This window comes from Hypomesus nipponensis, chromosome 12 (genome assembly GCF_054491055.1).
Source record: "Hypomesus nipponensis isolate SF chromosome 12, ASM5449105v1, whole genome shotgun sequence".
Lineage (NCBI taxonomy): Eukaryota > Metazoa > Chordata > Actinopteri > Osmeriformes > Osmeridae > Hypomesus > Hypomesus nipponensis.
In genome coordinates this window covers 5,621,160-5,639,777 of record NC_140372.1, presented here as the reverse complement: position 1 = coordinate 5,639,777, position 18,618 = coordinate 5,621,160, and the positions used below count along the sequence as shown (strand labels likewise).

At 47.8% G+C, this 18,618-nt stretch overlaps 2 protein-coding genes across 3 annotated transcripts; one reads left to right on the top strand and one right to left on the bottom strand.

The window, feature by feature from the left end:
• Positions 1-181: 181 nt before the first annotated feature.
• On the bottom strand, positions 182-11,889 carry efr3ba (EFR3 homolog Ba (S. cerevisiae)). 2 transcript variants are annotated; one of them, XM_084667429.1, is made up of 21 exons: positions 11,604-11,889; positions 9,828-9,904; positions 9,341-9,468; positions 9,014-9,164; positions 8,128-8,249; positions 7,734-7,880; positions 7,484-7,609; positions 7,246-7,324; positions 6,240-6,375; positions 5,939-6,091; positions 5,741-5,852; positions 5,297-5,521; positions 5,104-5,179; positions 4,815-4,976; positions 4,594-4,725; positions 4,451-4,518; positions 4,237-4,364; positions 3,970-4,061; positions 3,482-3,530; positions 3,253-3,359; positions 182-3,040 (listed from the first exon to the last, which is right to left on the bottom strand). In XM_084667429.1, the coding sequence occupies exons 1-21, from the start codon at positions 11,608-11,610 to the stop codon at positions 2,891-2,893; spliced, it is 2,427 nt and encodes an 808-aa protein (XP_084523555.1). In that variant the 5' UTR covers positions 11,611-11,889; the 3' UTR covers positions 182-2,890. The 2 variants fall into 2 exon arrangements, with proteins under 2 accessions (XP_084523555.1, XP_084523556.1); XM_084667430.1 differs by having other exon boundaries at positions 7,484-7,606.
• Positions 11,890-13,969: 2,080 nt separating this feature from the next.
• dnajc27 (DnaJ (Hsp40) homolog, subfamily C, member 27) lies at positions 13,970-18,054 on the top strand. The gene is made up of 7 exons (XM_084667431.1): positions 13,970-14,870; positions 15,322-15,404; positions 15,489-15,558; positions 15,996-16,160; positions 16,357-16,479; positions 16,620-16,780; positions 17,870-18,054. The coding sequence occupies exons 1-7, from the start codon at positions 14,784-14,786 to the stop codon at positions 18,000-18,002; spliced, it is 822 nt and encodes a 273-aa protein (XP_084523557.1). The 5' UTR covers positions 13,970-14,783; the 3' UTR covers positions 18,003-18,054.
• Positions 18,055-18,618: the final 564 nt, after the last annotated feature.

The window sequence follows — 18,618 nt, the reverse complement described above, 5'->3', positions numbered from 1 at the left end:
CCCTTTTACAGCTTCTCTCTCGACCCCTTTTCTCCCTTTTACAGCTTCTCTCTCGACCCCTTTTCTCCCTTTTACAGCTTCTCTCTCGCCCCCTTTTCTCCCTTTTACAGCTTCTCTCTCGCCCCCTTTTCTCCCTCTTTGGATTTGGACTCTCGTGCACAAACATGAATAGCTGCTGTGATAAAATGTGATTTTTTTTATTGATATAGTCATTCACATCCATCTATGTACTGTACAGTGAGTGATGTGTTTGTAACAGTGAACAATCAGACACAAAGAAAGGGAGGATAAAGTCAAAGGCAAAGATCACACTCACGCACACACACACACACACCCACACACACGCACACACACGCACACACAGGAGCACACCAACACATATGGACTTGGTAGGCTTATTGTATGTGGACTCAGTACGCACACATACATGGTTTGCATGCACAAACACAAGTCAGTGCTCACAGTACAAAGTACAATCAGTAACTGCAGTAAAACACAAGAAGATGAGTTTGGAGGGTTTGACACAAATCATCCACAGGCAAGAATCACTTCAAAAAAAGACAAGGAAAAATCGCTGAATCATAAACGTCAAATTACAATCATCATCTGCAACACAGTATTCATGATTTAGCGTGTACGGTAGATCTGAGAACGTTCCAGAAGAAAAAAGGTTTCAGGACCATGGCAACGGCAGAGGTTGCAGGTAGAAGACACAGTCGTCATTTGTCACAGTGGGCTAGGAAGAAGCAGTGAGCACACACACACTTCAGAGGAGGAGGGCCAACCGCACAGCTAGCCATGGAGGCCATCTAGTGGCCACACACGTCACTGCAACACACACTCGCAAGGGGCTTTGCACAGCTTTTACACGGTGTAGAATATGTAGAGAGAGGAAGAGAGGACACACACACGGTTGAAGCATTGCTTGGAAGTGATAACACCGGGCACAGTGGGTGATATATGAACTCTGTGTGAGTGTGTGTATTTCTTCTTGAGCACAGATTGTCTGACACACAGTATGAAAGTAGGTCGATACACAACGTACGTATTTGGTCAGGTATCCAACATTCTCGTGAGTTATTTTGACAGGCAGTGTGGGGCAGTTAAACCTTAGCACACACACGCACACACGCTTACACACACACCTACACACATACCTACACACACACCTACACACACACCTACACACACACCTACACACATACCTACACACACGCCTACACATTCATACTGTGGATTGGGCAGTGGTACATGTTTTCAGATTGTGTAGGGCAGGATAAATGAGGTTCAGTTCAGGAATGAACGGCGGATACCCATACTACTATGCTAAATAGTACAAATGCACATAGTATCTGGGTTTTGGGACGCATGTCTAAATAACTGTATCATGTGACAGATGACCCTGATCTCTCAATGGTGGGGGTTGACCCCTCACCTTTAAACCTGTCAGAGTCAAAAAAGCTGTGATTGGCTGAACAGAATAATATTATATGTAACATTATTGCTTGACAAGATAGACTTATTGCTTCATATAAACACAACGTTTATATATGTGGACAGGAATACAGGTCTTTATGGATCCTCTAATATTTATGTATCTATGAAGGATATAACTGGATGGGAATGGGTGTCTATCAGTGTTAGAGCATAGAACTGCTGATCAAGAAGTTGCAGGTTTGAATCTCTGTACATGTGTGCGTTGCTTTGGATTAAAATGTCTGCTAAATGAGCTTACGAATATGACACAGAAGACAGCGTGCTCTTTCCATCAGCTACACTGTCCCACAGAAGCAGGTGTGAAGAGGTCAGAGCTCTGCCCGCAAGGTTCCCCAACCAACCCCCACGTGTGTGAAGCTTCCGGCTGTGACTCTACAGTCTGTCGGTCAGCAGCTGCTATCAGTAGTCTTCATAAGGCCGTGTTCACGCTCCAATCAGGCCTCAGACTGAGATGTCTTGAGTTCGGTGAACCCCAGGAACATTCACAGCGAAACATACACTCGTTACACACACTGACTACACTGGACGTTCAACACAACACAAGACCGATTAGCCCACAGCGCCAGGTCAACACAGGACTGACTAGCCCACAGCGCCAGGTCAACACAGGACTGACTAGCCCACAGCGCCAGGTCAACACAGGACTGACTAGCCCACAGCGCCAGGTCAACACAGGACTGACTAGTCCACAGCGCCAGGTCAACACAGGACTGACTAGCTCACAGCGCCACGTCAACACAGGACTGACTAGCTCACAGCGCCACGTCAACACATGACTGACTAGCCCACAGCGCCAGGTCAACACAGGACTGACTAGCCCACAGCGCCACGTCAACACAGGACTGACTAGCCCACAGCGCCAGGTCAACACAGGACTGACTAGCTCACAGTGCCACGTCAACACAGGACTGACTAGCCCACAGCGCCAGGTCAACACAGGACTGACTAGCCCACAGCGCCAGGTCAACACAGGACTGACTCACAGCCAGGCCCTAGGTGGGTCTACATATCTTTGATGCTTCAGATGTGGCTGTGGAGCCACTGATGGTTTGGTGGGTTTTTAAAGGTTCTAATTGTTCTAAAGGTCTAGTAGGTTCTAGATGGGAGTCCTAGCAGTTCTTCCAGTTGGCTGGAGTAGATGGCATTATGGAGATACAGCACAACAGTGTGGAGGTATAGGAGCCATGCACATGTAGATGTCCCTCTGGTTTGTTGACACAGTAAATGAACTGGTGGCTCATGTGTGTGTCTATCTGCATGCCTGTGTGTGCATGCATAGGACTGGGTTTGTGTCTGCATGGCTGTGATAGGCTTTGAGAGTGTACGTTTGTCTATGTGTGTATACATGTATGTGTGAATGTGTATTTGTGTGCTTGTGTGTGTGTGTGTGTGTCTAGTAGACACAAAGGTCGGGGAACTTCATCTCGTAGACGGGGACGGAGCGGCTTGGAGTCTGGCCGTGGGACACCGAGCCAGACGGGCTGGGAGGAGGTCTGATGGTTATCTCAAAGATCTGGTCCAGCTTGCTCTGCAGCAGGGACGCCTGGGGGACAGACATGGAGCATCAGCATCAGCATCGTCTGAACACCACCAGGGGGAGGGGGGAGGGGAGGGGAGGGGAGGGGAGGGGAGGGGAGGGGAGGGGAGGGGAGGGGAGGGGAGGGGAGGGGAGGGGAGGGGAGGGGAGGGGAGGGGAGGGGAGGGGAGGGGAGGGGAGGGGAGGGGAGGGGAGGGGAGGGGGAGAGGGGGACTCACCCTGGCTCCACAGTGGGCAGCGATCTCCTCAAAGGGGGCGGTCTGAAACCTCTCCACCACCTGCCTCCTCCTCTCTCTCTCCTGCTCCTCCAGACCCACACTGTCCACTGAGAGAGAGAGAGAGAGAGAGAGAGAGAGAGAGAGAGAGAGAGAGAGAGAGAGATTCATATTGGGTTCAGTACTGGCAGATTGACAGAATCAAGGAGAGTGATGGCAATGGCATTCTTACCAATGGCATTCTTCAGCGTCTCAAAGGTAATCTGCTCTGCAGGAGATTTCTGTGGAGCAGAGGCATGTCAGGAGATGAAGAAAACTAACACATGCTCCCAGATATACCCACACACCCTACACAAACACACACTCACCCAGACATACCCACACACCCTACACAAACACACACACCCAGACATACCTACACACCCTACACAAACACACACACCCAGACATACCCACACACCCTACACAAACACACACACCCAGACATACCCACACACCCTACACAAACACACACACCCAGACATACCCACACACCCTACACAAACACACACACCCAGACATACCCACACACCCTACACAAACACACACACCCAGACATACCCACACACTCTACACAAACACACACACCCAGACATACCCACACCCTACACACTCCACTCCCCTTCCCACACACAGCCTGCACACCCCCTCTGTCTCTCTCTCTTTGCCACACCCACCCACCTGTTCTCTCTCGGGGCTGTGTCTGGGGTCCATGTCCATCTGGAGTGAGATGGTGTCTCCAATACTCTTCCTCTTAGACAGACGATCTTCATCTGAACAGAAAACCAGACACGTCTAATGTGAGTGTGTTTGTGTGTACGTGTGTGTGTGTGGGGGAGTGAGAGAGTATACATGTTTGTGTTTATGTGAGAGAGTGTACATGGGTGTGTGTGTGTATGTGTGTGTGTGTGTGTGTGTGTGTGTTTGTGTGTGAGAGAGGGTGTGTACCTGAGAGCTGGGGAACGTACGGGGTGTTGAGTCTCTCCACATTGTAGCCACTGCCTCCCATCACCTCAGTGATCTTGGACTGCAGGAACAACACCTCTCCCTCTGCTTTCTCCAGACCTTCTGGTACCCTGGGACAGAACACACCAGCACCGTGGACTACAGGATGACATACAAACACACATACGACATACACACAGTACACATAGAAACACACCTGGGTGTGTCGATGAAAACGTCTTCAGGCAGCAAATAGGGCACCTCCTTCTGTCTCAGTTCTATTACCTGGAAACACAACATGACAGTTAGAGGAGAACACACACACACAAGATCACTTTACCCCCGCCCCCACACACACACCTCGTGGACGTGCTGGCAGAAAGCGGGTACAGTGGTGAGCTGGGAGATGAGGTTGAGGTAGCTAGCAGACAGGGCGTGAACAGCACAGCGATTATACACCGACAGCCTCTCGTCATTGGCCAGCGCAAGGTCCTGAAATACAACAGATGAACGAATCAGAGGTTTAGAAGAAAACTTTGAGAGGTAGAGCCTATTTCATGAGCAAGTGTGTGTGTGTGTACCTGCAGTGCAAGAGCCAAGCGTATCAGGTCCACCACCACCTCCTCCGAGGCCAGCTCCACGCTGAGGACAGCCAGTAGGGTGAAGAGAGCCTCGTAATGACCACGCACACTGTTCTCCTCTTTGCACGCCAGAAAGATGTGTCTGTAGAGACGCTGAGCGTGCTGCGCACACACACACACACAAGCAAACACTTACATATGAGCATATGTATATTTAGACTGATACCAAAAACACAGCCAAGTTCACCTCCATCAGGTCAGTCACACACACACACACACACACACGCACCTTCTTCATGAAGAGGGTGTCCTGGCGGGAGCACTTGTCCACCTTTAGCTTCAGCACTGAGATATCTGAGATGATGCTGTGGAAGAGAGAGCACATCACTTGGTATGTGTGTGAGTGTCTGTGTGTCTATGTGTGTGTACGTGTGCGAGTACGTGGGTTTGTGTGTGTGTGTCTCTCTAAGTGTGTGACGGACCTGACGCAGGTGAACTTGGCGATGTTGTGGTGCCGGTCGATGAGGGAGGTGAGGATGGCCAGCACCAGCAGGCGGATGTCAGGGTCCTCCATCAGAGTGTAGGAGAGCAGGGGCTCCAGGAAGGAGCTAGGCAGAGCCGTCAGCATGTTGCTGCTCTCGTAGCGCTCGGTCACCTGCAGCAGGGACTTGAGCAGCATGATCTGGATCATCCTGCTGCCTTCAAACCTGAGAGAGAGAGAGAGAGAGACAGAGAGAGAGAGGAGGGGAGAGAGGGAGAGAAAGAGAGACAGAGAGAGAGAGAGAGAGAGAGACAGAGAGAGAGAGAGAGAGAGAGAGAGAGAGGAGGGGGGAGGACAAAGAGACGTTAGCAACATGAATACTTACGAGTTGCATTGGAATTTAGTAGCAATTGAGAGTCCAACACACACACATACACGCACATACCCAGAGTTGGAGGAGCCAAGGTCTGGGTACATGCCAGGTACAGGGATCTTCCCCATGATGAACAGCATGACCTCTGACCTCTGATAGATGGGCAGAGTATTTGCAAAGGAGCCTGGGAGAAAGAGTTCAGATAAAGGTAAGCTTAAAAGACCATGCAAAACAGAGAGACAGACAAAGAGATAGGCAGGTCCTCCTCACCGATGGTCTTGATGACAGCTTCCTGTAGCTGTCTCTCCTCTTCTTTGGTGGTGGTCCTGCTCCCGTACGCGTCATAGCAACCGGTCACCTCATAGTCCACACTCAGTCTCAACTGCTTCAGTAAGGTGTTGAACACCTCCAGCACTGTGGGTCCTGAGGCACACACACACACACATCCAGAGACAGTTTGTTTCACATTCATCACACGCTCAACACTTACATCTGGCCCTGTCTTCAGCTGACCCCCCTCCCCACACACACACACACACACACTCACCCACACACACACACACACACTCACCCACGGAGCCGCTGGCCTCGATGACGGCTGCCTCCGACAGGACCTCCACTATCCCAGCACGCACTGTGGCTGTGCTCTTACTGTTGGCATCCAGATGACCCAACAGCTGCTGGATCACCAGGTGGGAGTGCTGCGACTGTGTGTGTGGAGGAGGATGATTCAGTACTACTGAATACTGACCTGTGGTCAGTAGTACTGAATACTGACCTGTAGTCAGTAGTACTGAATACTGACCTGTGGTCAGTAGTACTGAATACTGACCTGTAGTCAGTAGTACTGAATACTGACCTGTGGTCAGTAGTACTGAATACTGACCTGTAGTCAGTACTACTGAATACTGACCAGTAGTCAGTAGTACTGAATACTGACCTGTGGTCAGTACTACTGAATACTGACCTGTAGTCAGTACTACTGAATACTGACCTGTGGTCAGTAGTACTGAATACTGACCTGTAGTCAGTAGTACTGAATACTGACCTGTAGTCAGTATTACTGAATACTGACCAGTATTCAGTACTACTGAATACTGACCTGTGGTCAGTACTACTGAATACTGACCTGTAGTCAGTACTACTGAATACTGACCTGTGGTCAGTAGTACTGAATACTGACCAGTGGTCAGTAGTACTGAATACTGACCTGTAGTCAGTAGTACTGAATACTGACCTGTAGTCAGTAGTACTGAATACTGACCTGTAGTCAGTATTACTGAATACTGACCAGTATTCAGTACTACTGAATACTGACCTGTGGTCAGTACTACTGAATACTGACCTGTAGTCAGTACTACTGAATACTGACCTGTGGTCAGTAGTACTGAATACTGACCAGTGGTCAGTAGTACTGAATACTGACCTGTAGTCAGTAGTACTGAATACTGACCTGTAGTCAGTAGTACTGAATACTGACCTGTAGTCAGTAGTACTGAATACTGACCTGTAGTCAGTAGTACTGAATACTGACCTGTAGTCAGCAGTACAGTGTACTGTATCAGGGAGAGACTAACCTGTATGGAGTACATGATGATCTTGAAACAGCGGACTGCGAAACTCCTCCCCTCCCACAGGGCATGGTTGTCAAGGTGCCTGCACACACAGGACCCATCAGTCAGGTGTGTGAGTGTGTTTGCCTGTGTGTGTGTGTGTGTGTGTGTGTGTATCTGCTCGGTTTACTTTATCAAAAGAGCATAATGGATATGCATATGTGTGTTGTTTTGCGTGTGTGTGTATGTGATGAGGACTTACATGAGTACAGGTTTGATGGCGTTTTTGATGTTGCCGTAAGCAGCTCTCCCCAGCAGCTCTCTGAGACAGCGCTCAGTCAAGTCAGCTGGGCTCTCCTTCTCCTTGTCACACCCTGGGGAACCACTGCTACACACACGTAACACACACACGCAACACACAAAACACGAGACATTTGCATAGCCATTATGCTGTTTAGCTAAAGTCAATCACACACACACATGCGCACCCTGTCACTCATGCCCGCCCGTACCTGTCAGTGCCCGGGTCCTGCAGGTTGAAGAGCAGGGAGGGGACTATCTTGTCCATGTGCTGCGGCTCCCAGATGTTGGCCTGCAGCTCATCGTTCACCGTCTTCCTCACCACGCCCTGCAGCCCCCGGATACCTGCCATGCGGATCCTGCCAGGAGGGGGGGATATGGGAGAGGGAGGGTGGAGACAGGTAGCAGAGGGGTGAGACATAGCAACAAATACAGCATCTGCCTTTCACCAAGTAGATAGGCAGGACAGAGAGAGAGAGAGAGAGAGAGAGAGAGAGAGAGAGAGAGAGAGAGAGAGAGAGAGAGAGAGAGAGAGAGAGAGAGAGAGAGAGAGAGAGAGAGAGAGAGAGAGAGAGAGAGAGAGAGAGAGAGAGGGAGGCGTCTCACTTGGTGCGGACGTCAGGGTCTTCGTAGCTGGAGTGACACATCTCACTGAAGCGTGACACAAAAAAGTCGTAGCTACGGTGATAGGAAGCTGTATCCTCCTCAATGTTGGCAAACTTGACAAACTACAGACACACAAATACATCCCAAGGTCAAAATTCACAAACTACAAGATGGACAGACACATATGGAGTTCACAGTTCAACTAATAAAATATTCATCTAGCAGACACTTCCAAAGTGACGACAGTACAGCGAGAGATCTGAATCCATGATCCCTTGATCTGCTGTCAAGTGCTGTCATAGCTCAGTGTAACCACTGAGCTATTTGTGAATCTGAGTTCAAATGTATTGTATTATTACGAATTGTTTTGACATATGTCGAAAGCTTTCAAACGGTCACAAACAAAGAGACAGAGAGCGAGAAAAAAGAACGAGGCAGACAGAGAGAGAGAGAAAGAGAGAGAGAGAGAGTGAGAGAAAGAGAGAGAGAGAGAGAGAGAGAGAGAGAGAGAGAGAGAGAGAGATAGAGAGAGAGAGAGAGAGAGAGAGAGAGAGAGAGAGAGAGAGAGAGAGAGAGAGAGGAGACAACAAGGGCTAGAACAATCCAGGCTACATGGACAGAATAACCAAGCTTTATTCCTGCCTCCCATTTTGTCCACAGACAAACACACGCTCACAAACTCGCACACATGCATATATGAGTCTGGCTGCCCCTCTGCAGTAATCTCTATAATCTCAAAGTGTGTGTGTGTTTCTGTGTGAGTAATCTTTAAGCCTTTATACTTCCGTGTGTGTGTGTGTCAGGGCTGAAGGCAGGAAGTCAGGTCCAGATGTGACAGTTCTATATTTAAACTATGTGTGTGTGTGTGTGTGTGTGTGACACCTACAGAGTTAGTCCCCAGGATCTGCAGGTTGGGCTTGTCTGCTTCTAGAAGCTTCCGGACCATGGTGAGGAAGCTCTCCACAAACAGGTTAATGCTCTGGCAGTGGCACGCCATCAGCAGCTGGTCCAACGCCTCCATCGCTATGCACACATAGCTTCACACACACACACACACACATGCACATAGATTAGAAGGTATCAACCGTGATATCAGAGCAGTTGTCGTGACCTTCCCATTTTTTTAAGTGTGTGTGTGCCTATATGTGTGTGTATAAGTGTATGTGTGTATGTGTGCAAGTGTTTATGTGTGTATGTGTGTATGTGTGTGTACCCGTATCTGTGACGTGCCACATCTCTGGACAGTCTCTCAGACAGATAGGCTCCAATGCGGTCCAACTTCTCTGGAGCAGACAGCGCATAGAAGGTCAGCTTCTCCATGTTAGCTTTCACCAAACCGTCCTGCACACATACACACACAAGCAGTGATATTGAGGATATCTTCCCAGGAACCAGGGTTGTTATGTCAGATTAAATATTCCATGAGCTATTAAGTGTCTAATCTCTACACTAATGTACAATTTCCATTCAGAGGATATTCCCTGCTCTTTAGGAAGGGTATAAGTGAATGTGGGTGCGTATGTGTGTGTGTGTGCATGTATGAGTGTGTGTGTGCGTGTATGAGTGTGTGTGCGCGTGTATGAGTGTGTGTGCGCGTGTATGAGTGTGTGTGTGTGTGTGTGTGTGTGTGCGTGTGTCAGTGTTGTGGATCTCGTGGTGGGCAGTCTCTTAAGTGGATGGACGGGATTTGGCACACACACCTCAGGATCTTCTGGGAAGATGTTGTCAACAAGTCTCTTATAGCGGGGTCTCAAAGCCCCACAACATCCGCACACACCTGGAGGAGAGAGAGAGAGAGGGAGGGTAGAGAGGCAGAGACACAGGTAGACTATAATGATTGCTGAGTCTGTTCCGCTGAGACAGCAATCTCCCGGACTACAAAATGGAGTTGTTGTTGTTGTTGTCATGTTGCCGATGCTGTCGTCGATATGTTGTCATTCATTTACAGCCATGAATAAATCATCACTATGATCCATCCTCATCCAACCCACAATCACTACTCCCAAGGGTGAAATCCTGCTCACACATACACACACACACACACACATTTACACACACATTTACACACACATTTACACACACATTTACACACACATTTACACACACATTTACACTCACATCATCAGAATCGACAAGAGTGTGAAACATGTGAAGGCTGGAGTGAGCCTCTTGTTCTATTGATCCACACGTTAAACCAAAGACCTGCCCTAGCATTAACCTCTGTCATACCACCTCTGTTTCCCCCTCTCTCCATACCCCTCCCTCCCTCCCTCCCTCCCTCCCTCCCTCCCTCCCTCCCTCCCTCCCTCCCTCCCTCCCTCCCTCCCTCCCTCCCTCCCTCCCTCCCTCCCTCCGCCTCGATCTTGTTCCATCCTTCTCCTTTCTCTGTCCCTCTCTCCCTCTCAGATTTTCTCTCTCTTCCTTCTTTACCTCCCAAGATATCTCTCTCCCACTTTTCTCAGTCCTTGGTCACCCCTCCCTGCTCCCTCTCTCCTTCCCTCTGTTTGTTGTTCAGTGACAAGATGACAGGTGGCGGAGGATTATGGTGAAACAAACAGATCTAAGACATGGAGCTTCATAGAGATTCACACACATCAACACAGATGCATGGAAATTCATGTGGTTTTACAGAGATTCATGTGGATTCTCAGAGATATGGATTATTTCCTGTTTCTCCATGGGGACCAGTCAGCCAGTTCCGTGAGCCTCAGCACAGTGCTTGCAGTACATCAACAACAGCCGCATCACTCTCCGAGGGTAGATTGATTACAGTCAAACTTAACAGACATGAGTGCACTGTACACACATGCACATACACGCTCTCACACAAACACACACACACACCTGTGACAATGAACGGCATCTGTTTTGCCACAATCAAATACTAGGACACCTTTGTGTGTATTTTGTGCGTCTGTGTGTCTATATGTGTGTGTGTGTGTTTGTGTGTGTGTGTTTGTGCGTGTGGGTAGGGGTGCAATGACGTCCTTGTCAGGGAAAAACACACAGAGCTCGTTCCCACCTGTTCAAAACACTCTTTGTTTGAACATATGCTCACTGTTTGTATAATAGTCAGCTTCAGTGAGAATAGCAAGCAAATACATGTACGCACACACACACGTACATAGTACACTGTATATCTCTTGGCTCTGACATCCTCAGCATAGACATGTTTCCATGACACTGACACACATCCATGCACTCACACACACACACACACACACACACACATGTACACACACACGGACAAACACACTTACATACAGCACACAAACACCTGCTGTTGATGGCAGAGAAATCTGACTGACTATAAATCTCCGAGAGAGACAAAATTGCTGGCAAACTAAAGCATGAAACACCACACACACACACCCACACTCTCTCTCTCTCTCTCTCTCTCTCTCTCTCTCTCTCTCTCTCTCTCTCTCTCTCTCTCTCCCACACACACGCGCTTCAATAAAAATTAAAGATCTTACCATACATTGATGGACACACCGATGAGGTCCTCACCCCTGGTACTGAACATCCAGAAAGACTAATCTAAACACACACGCTGTGCTGAAAGGTTCACACACACACGCACACACAACACACTCACGCTCGCTCGCTCGCTGGCACACACGCTGCTCATGTGACCAGGCTTCAATGACCTTGGCTTCTGTAGCAGCACTGAATTCACATTGGAGAACAATGCCAGTCACACACACACACAAGCTCCTGCACAAAGATACAGGTACACAATCAACTGAGCACACAGATGCAAAAGACCCGGAGCAACACACAACACCCTGCGATGCTTAATCCCTCCACACACACACACACTCATTCACACACGCCCCCCTCTCCATTCATGCGCAGTGAGAGAGGGGGGCTGCGCGCGCAAGGGAGTGGGCGCGTCACAGGGAGAAGAGGGGGGAGTGTGGGGGGAGGGGAGAGAGTGGGGGAAGGGGGGGGGGGAGTGGGGCGAGGGGAGGGGAGGAGGGGTGGTGTGGGAGGAGAGGAAGAGAAAGAAATGACATGTCAGTAAGAACATCTATTGGTGTAGTAGGACTTCCATCACCGTTTCCCCCTCCCCCTTCCCTCCTAACCTCCTCTTCTCCCCCTCCCTCCTGCTGACTGCCACGAGCATGAGTCGGAATACATGTGAACGCTGTTTGACATCATCTTCCTAACAAGCTGTTTATTATGACATCCTATTGTTGGATTCTAGAGAACCCCGGCCGTTGTTTACAAACAGTACAGAATCAAGCTAAGTCATGCTGAAGTACATGGACAATTGGAAATACCCTCATCTGTTTGTTAGAGTTGCTCCTCAAAGCTCTAGTGTGTGTGTGTGTGTGTGTGAGTGTGTGTGTGTGTGTGTGTGCATGTGTGTGTGTGTGTATGTATGCGTGTGCGTGTGTGTATTGGACTTCTGATCCCTTGCATGTGAAGCAGCTCAGAGGTAATCTGGTTAAACCACAGTCATAGGAGAGCAATTTGATAGAACAAGTCCATAGCCATACTGCTGGGGTACAGTATCCTGCCAGTACAGTCCAAATACCATAACGCTCTTTCAAGCATTGAGCAACACTAGCTAGCTAACTACTACAACGCAGCTAGCTAAATACATCCGTGTAATATCACTCACATCATGTCTCAGCTGTTGTTTTAATCTTCCTGGACAAACAATTGTGATTGGTTAAATGAATCAAGTTAGTAATACACCGTACAATGAGGAGCCATGACCAGCAGTGAATATATTGATGCTTGTCCTGCCTGCTTCACCAGGTCAGGTGTATTAATGAGTCAGGGGTCAGAGGGTAAAGGAGGTCAGGACTGGTGGGGGTGAGGAGGGGGGGCGGGGGGAGGGGGGGGTTGAAGGTAATAGATTGCGTACCTTCGGGGGCTTGGTGGTCCACCACAGAGGTGCACTCCAGCAGCAGCCTCCGAGGGCCATCCAAGCTAGGTAGAGGTAGCCTGGGCATGGAGGGCATTGAGGGCATGGTGGGCATGGCGGGCAGCTTCAGGGGCATCTTCTCCCCAGCAGATGGAGGTGGAGATGAAGGTGGAGATGGAAGTGGAGATTTAGATGGCGTTGAAGGTGGAAACAGAGACAGAGGCTGAGATGGAGGTGAAGACAAAGGTGAAGATGGTGAAGGTAAAGATGGAGGTGAAGATAGAGACAGAGGTAGAGGTGGAGAAGGATTCGAAGATGAAGATGGCCCTCTTGTCTGATGGATCCGGCCGACCTGCCGCGGTGGTCTGGAGTACGGGACGGAAGAACGACGTAGTGCAGACGGACGGAAAGAGTGTGTGATCTCGGGTGGGAGACTAGGCTACTCTGCTGAACTCAGATTGGAAAAACTCACTCACTCTCCCCTCTCTCCCTCCCTCCCTCATCTCTCATACCTCCTCATACCACCCACCCACCCACTCTCACTCACTCTTAACCCTTAGCTGCTTCCATGAAACTCAGTCCCTTGATCATAACCCTTTCTCCTGTAGCCTAGCAAATTCAGCCCTTCCTGCATTCTGTAACTCTGTGACCCTCTGATTTATACCTCTTAACGTTTTGTGTAACCTGATACACATTTGTGTTAGGAAGCTATTTAGACAGACAGTATGATGATATAACATCTGATATTTGACTGGTAGCTTCCAAAAAATCAATAGTTGGCTAACTCTGAACATCTGCTTACTTTAACCCCAGCATACTGTTGGCTCCGGGTCACCAATGTCTGTGAGCAATAGGGTAAATATAGCTGCGTAGAGGCGATTAAAAGGACAATGGAAAAAGACAACACAACACAATGACAAAAACACTGAGGGTTGGAATGACTTGTTTGCGTGTGTATACTGTTTCAGATTGGGCAGATACTCAAAAGAAAAACCTTCAAAAATAGATGTTGACGATTTGAATAACGCTGTTCTCTTCTCGTTGAAGGAAGTTTAATTCAGGGTTTGATCTATGATTTATCACGAATCTGCGAAAAGGGTTGCAATATCGTTTTGTTGTCATGGAAACTGTAGTCTACCTCCATGGATCCAGTTGATATACAAGCTTGTCATTTGTCTGCATTACTCTGTGGCTAGCCGTTTTTATTTATCTAAAAAGTAACTATCGGGTAACTTTAATTGTTGAGATAGGTTAGATCAAATTCAAGCCAAAAATATTATAGCCTTCGGTCTCTGTGTGTGCGGACATTGACCACCGTAGTTTACGTAAATAGGGAATCTGCGGTTGCGAATCAAAAATAAACAAACGAAGAAACGTCACCCAGCAACCGGCTAATTTAGGTAGCCACTAGCTAGATAACTATTTTGTTTTTACTGCGTTCAGCCAGATGCCATACATTTTGATGACACTCGCCAAGTCGTTACTAGCAGCTGTACATAATTTACTAAAACGTAAGGGTGACTACATTAGAAACGTATAGTATATTCTTTGCAATGGAGTGGTAGCTAGACGAGGGGCGTGATAAGAATTTGCTGCTAGCCATACACAGTAATTAAAACCTCTTGAACAAGCATCATTGGCATCGTTGTGGAATGTAAATACGATTTGAACTGGCCAAGATTAGCTAGCTCTTCAGCTAGGCTAAGTTCTAAGGCAACAACAACACAGTTACAATAGCGCACTGTTTACTGACGACTAACGTAGCCCGAATCTAAAGATGGACTCAAATGTGCAGAAGAGACGGGAAAACAAGAAGTCATTGCGTGTAAAGGTGATCAGCCTTGGCAACGCTGAGGTGGGGAAGGTGAGTCATCTTGCTGGCGTGCTGACTGTGCTGCCCAATCACTGTTGATACATACACTGTAGATTGTTGTTTTGTAAACAAATAGTACAACATTGCAAGTTTGTGTACCTCGTGCACATGTACTTATCTAGCTAGTTTTGTGTAACAATACTAGCATACACACCTTATGAATGTTGTGTACATGTATTGTATACATCGCATGTACTCGATGTGTTTACCAAAGCTTATTGTATGCACAACAGACCCTTGTTTTTTGTAAGCATATAGGCTTGCTTAACATGACACAGGTTCACAAGCTAGGTTGTGCAGATGGTGACCTATGTGCTGGAATGGAATGCACAAATGGTTGAATGTTGCAGGTTCTTTGTCATCCACAATAAAATGATGGTAACAGTTAACATCTTGACAGCCATTCAGAGAGATTCATTAACTCTCCTCCTGTCTATTCCAGAGCTGCATCATCAAACGTTACTGCGAAAAGAGATTTGTGCCCAAATATCTGGCCACCATCGGGATTGACTACGGTGTTACTAAGTATGTGACGTGGCAAGTGTTTCCGGCCAAATGCAAGCTGGTTAGGATATTATTAACTAATATGATCCTTTTACACCTCACTAGAGTCCAGGTTCGAGACCGTGAGATCAAGGTAAACATCTTTGACATGGCTGGACACCCTTTCTTTTATGAGGTGAGTCCCGAGAAATAGGCTAATTTAATCAAAGATAACATTTTGTTGTTGTAACGGACAAAAGCAAACTTGCTAACAGGTTGTCTTGACTTGTAATTCTGCAGTAGCAGCTGTAGTTTGTAGCCTCAGTCCCAGAAAACCATTACGTCAACAGTAATGTTAGGCTCACCTGTCAATATAAAGGTCCATAGCAGGAAATCTAAAGTGTGTCTCTTTACCATTAAGGGGCGCTGTTGTGCTACAGTAAATTATTGAGTCAAACAAAGATGCCAATAGTCAGATAGAGGTGCACTTCTCTCTTTTATGATCCTTTAATCAATAATCATAGGTCACACATAGGAATTGTGAGTTCTCCTTCCCCTCTCTCTGTCTGTCTCTCGCACACACACCCCTACTGCCTCCCTCTCTCTCCCACTTCCTTCCTCCCTGCGGCCCAGGTCCGTAATGAGTTCTATAAGGACTCCCAGGGTGTGGTGCTGGTGTATGATGTTGGTCTCAGAGAGAGCTTTGATGCTCTGGACAGCTGGCTGGGGGAGATGAAACAGGAAATGGGATCCCAGGCCAACATGGAGAGCATCGTATTCGTAGTCTGTGCCAACAAGGTCAGTGGCAGCTCTGTGTGTGGGGGGGGGGGGTTCGCGTGTGCATATTAAGGTACCTAAAGGAATTATTGATTGTTTGGTGTGTGTGTGTGTGTGTGTGTGTACATAGTTTCAAATGTCTGCAAGTTTCGTTACACTTTAATAATTAGATGTGTGTGCGTGTGTGTGTGTGCGTGTGTGTGTGTGTGGGGCACAGGTGGACCTGACCAAGCGACGGGTGGTTGACGAGGGGGAGGGCAGGCTGTGGGCGGAGTCTCGGGGGTTCCACTACTTTGAAACGTCAGCCCAGAGTGGAGAGGGCATCAGTGACATGTTTCAGGTGGGACTTATAAATGCACACACACACACACACACACAAACAGCTCACGCATACACAATTATGACATTTTCTTAAAACTCTATAAGCAAAGAAGGATGACCGATACTGTGTTTTGGTATTGTGGTTGTGTGTACGTGTAGTCGTTTTTCTCCTCCATTACTGACATGTGTGAGAATGGAGGAAAGCGTCCGGTGGCTGAGGTCAGTGTAGGCTTCACCAAGGAGCAGGCCGACACCATACGCCGCATCCGCAACAGCAAAGACTCCTGGGACATGCTGGGGGTCAAACCTGGAGCCACCAGGTGACTCACACACACACACACACACACGCACACACACATGCACACACACACACACCTTGTCTTTAATATGTTTAAATCTAATCATATACACAATCACGTGTGGTTATTGAACGCGGTCTTGGCGTAAGGAACACTAAGTGATTGGTTCCGGACTTCTGGAGGATGTTCTGGTTTAGTGATCCGGCCCAGCCTGACCCGCTGTCATCCTCATCATTACTGTACAGCCTTAACCCCCGCAGTCTTACCGGACTCAATGTCAATTATCCCTAATGAGCCGGCTGGGGAGCGCACAGCCCACTCACAGACAGAGCTGACTGGGTTGGTCTGTTGGAGCATGGGGGGGTTTACACAGGAATCGCATTAGTGTCCCAACCTGCTAATTAGCTTCAATGCACACAAACGTACAAATACGTCATACATATTACACACACACACACAGTCAGACTCTGTGCGAAGAGTCTGTGCCACTTCCCACATGGTCAATGTATGTACAGGAACACAGTTTGATAGGAAAGTCAACTGTATGTTTAATCCTCTACCTGACCCCCCCAAAAAAAGAAATCCATATGGAATTATAAATCTGAACTCAATGGTTGTGGTATGCAGATTTATGGAAGCAAATCAGTGACATAATGTTTTTAATTTTAAAAGGCATTGAATACTTAATATTGTAATTTAAACACCAACTAATGTGATAGTTTTCTAAATTTTTTGGGGTTCGAATTTTGAGGATCTGAATTTCATCATTCAAATTTGAGCAGCCTGAATTTTGTTCTATTTGAATTCCTGAAGCTTCAATTTTTGGATCAGATTTCAATTTTGAAGAGGTGAATTCAAAACCAACAAATTCGGTGGTTTTTAAATTTAAATATTAAGTGTTCAATGGATTTTACAATTCAAAACATGATGTCGCAGATTTGCTTCCATACAGATTCTTATAAACATCACACACTTGTGATACCCACTGATTTACATAGTACAGTGTACTTTTTAAGTCGTTGTTGAAGTTGTAACTTCACTTGATTGTTGAGCAGTTGTAACACAACATCCTCTTAGAAGGCTCATTTTGGTTCCTCTCCTTGCTTCCAGGGAAGAGGTTAACAAGGCGTACAGGAAACTAGCCGTGTTGCTGCATCCTGACAAGTGTGTGGCACCAGGAAGTGAGGATGCGTTTAAGGCAGTGGTGAACGCTCGCACCTCCCTGCTGAAGAATATCAAGTAGACACGCCGCTTCCACTGTGGACAACCTAGAGACTCTTGACTAACCCCCCTCCGCCCCCCCCCCCCCTCCCCTCCTCACGTACTTGCCCCTCCCCCCATCGACTGACCTCTCCCTTTACCAACGGGCCAAGAGACAGAGCCCCACTTTCTCACTCACTCCATGCATATGTTATGGATGCACTGCTGTGCCCCTCCAATTCCAATAAGCCCCATCAGACCTGGCATTACAGGCCTTACAACCGCACCCCCACCCCAAATTTGCCCTCAAAGTTGCCAGTTCAGCATTTCCCCATTTTATGTGCCACTTTTATTAGTAAGCTATTTTCGGCCTGCTTGTTTATTTATAACATTTTGCAATCCCACCGCGACTGAGTGGATTGTAAGTATGTGTGTAGAACGTGTGTGTGTGTGTGTGTGTGTGTGTGTGTCTGAAACAGATTTCTGGCTGTGCGTTTACCTGTCCACAGACACTGGAGTTTCATGGTGTGGGGCATCTTGCCTTCGGTTTACGGTGAAAGTAGTGGTAAGGAATAGTTACCCTTAACCTACACACATACGTTAAGATGCTAGCCTACATGCTAGCTTACATGCTAGCCTACATGCTAGCCTACATGTCC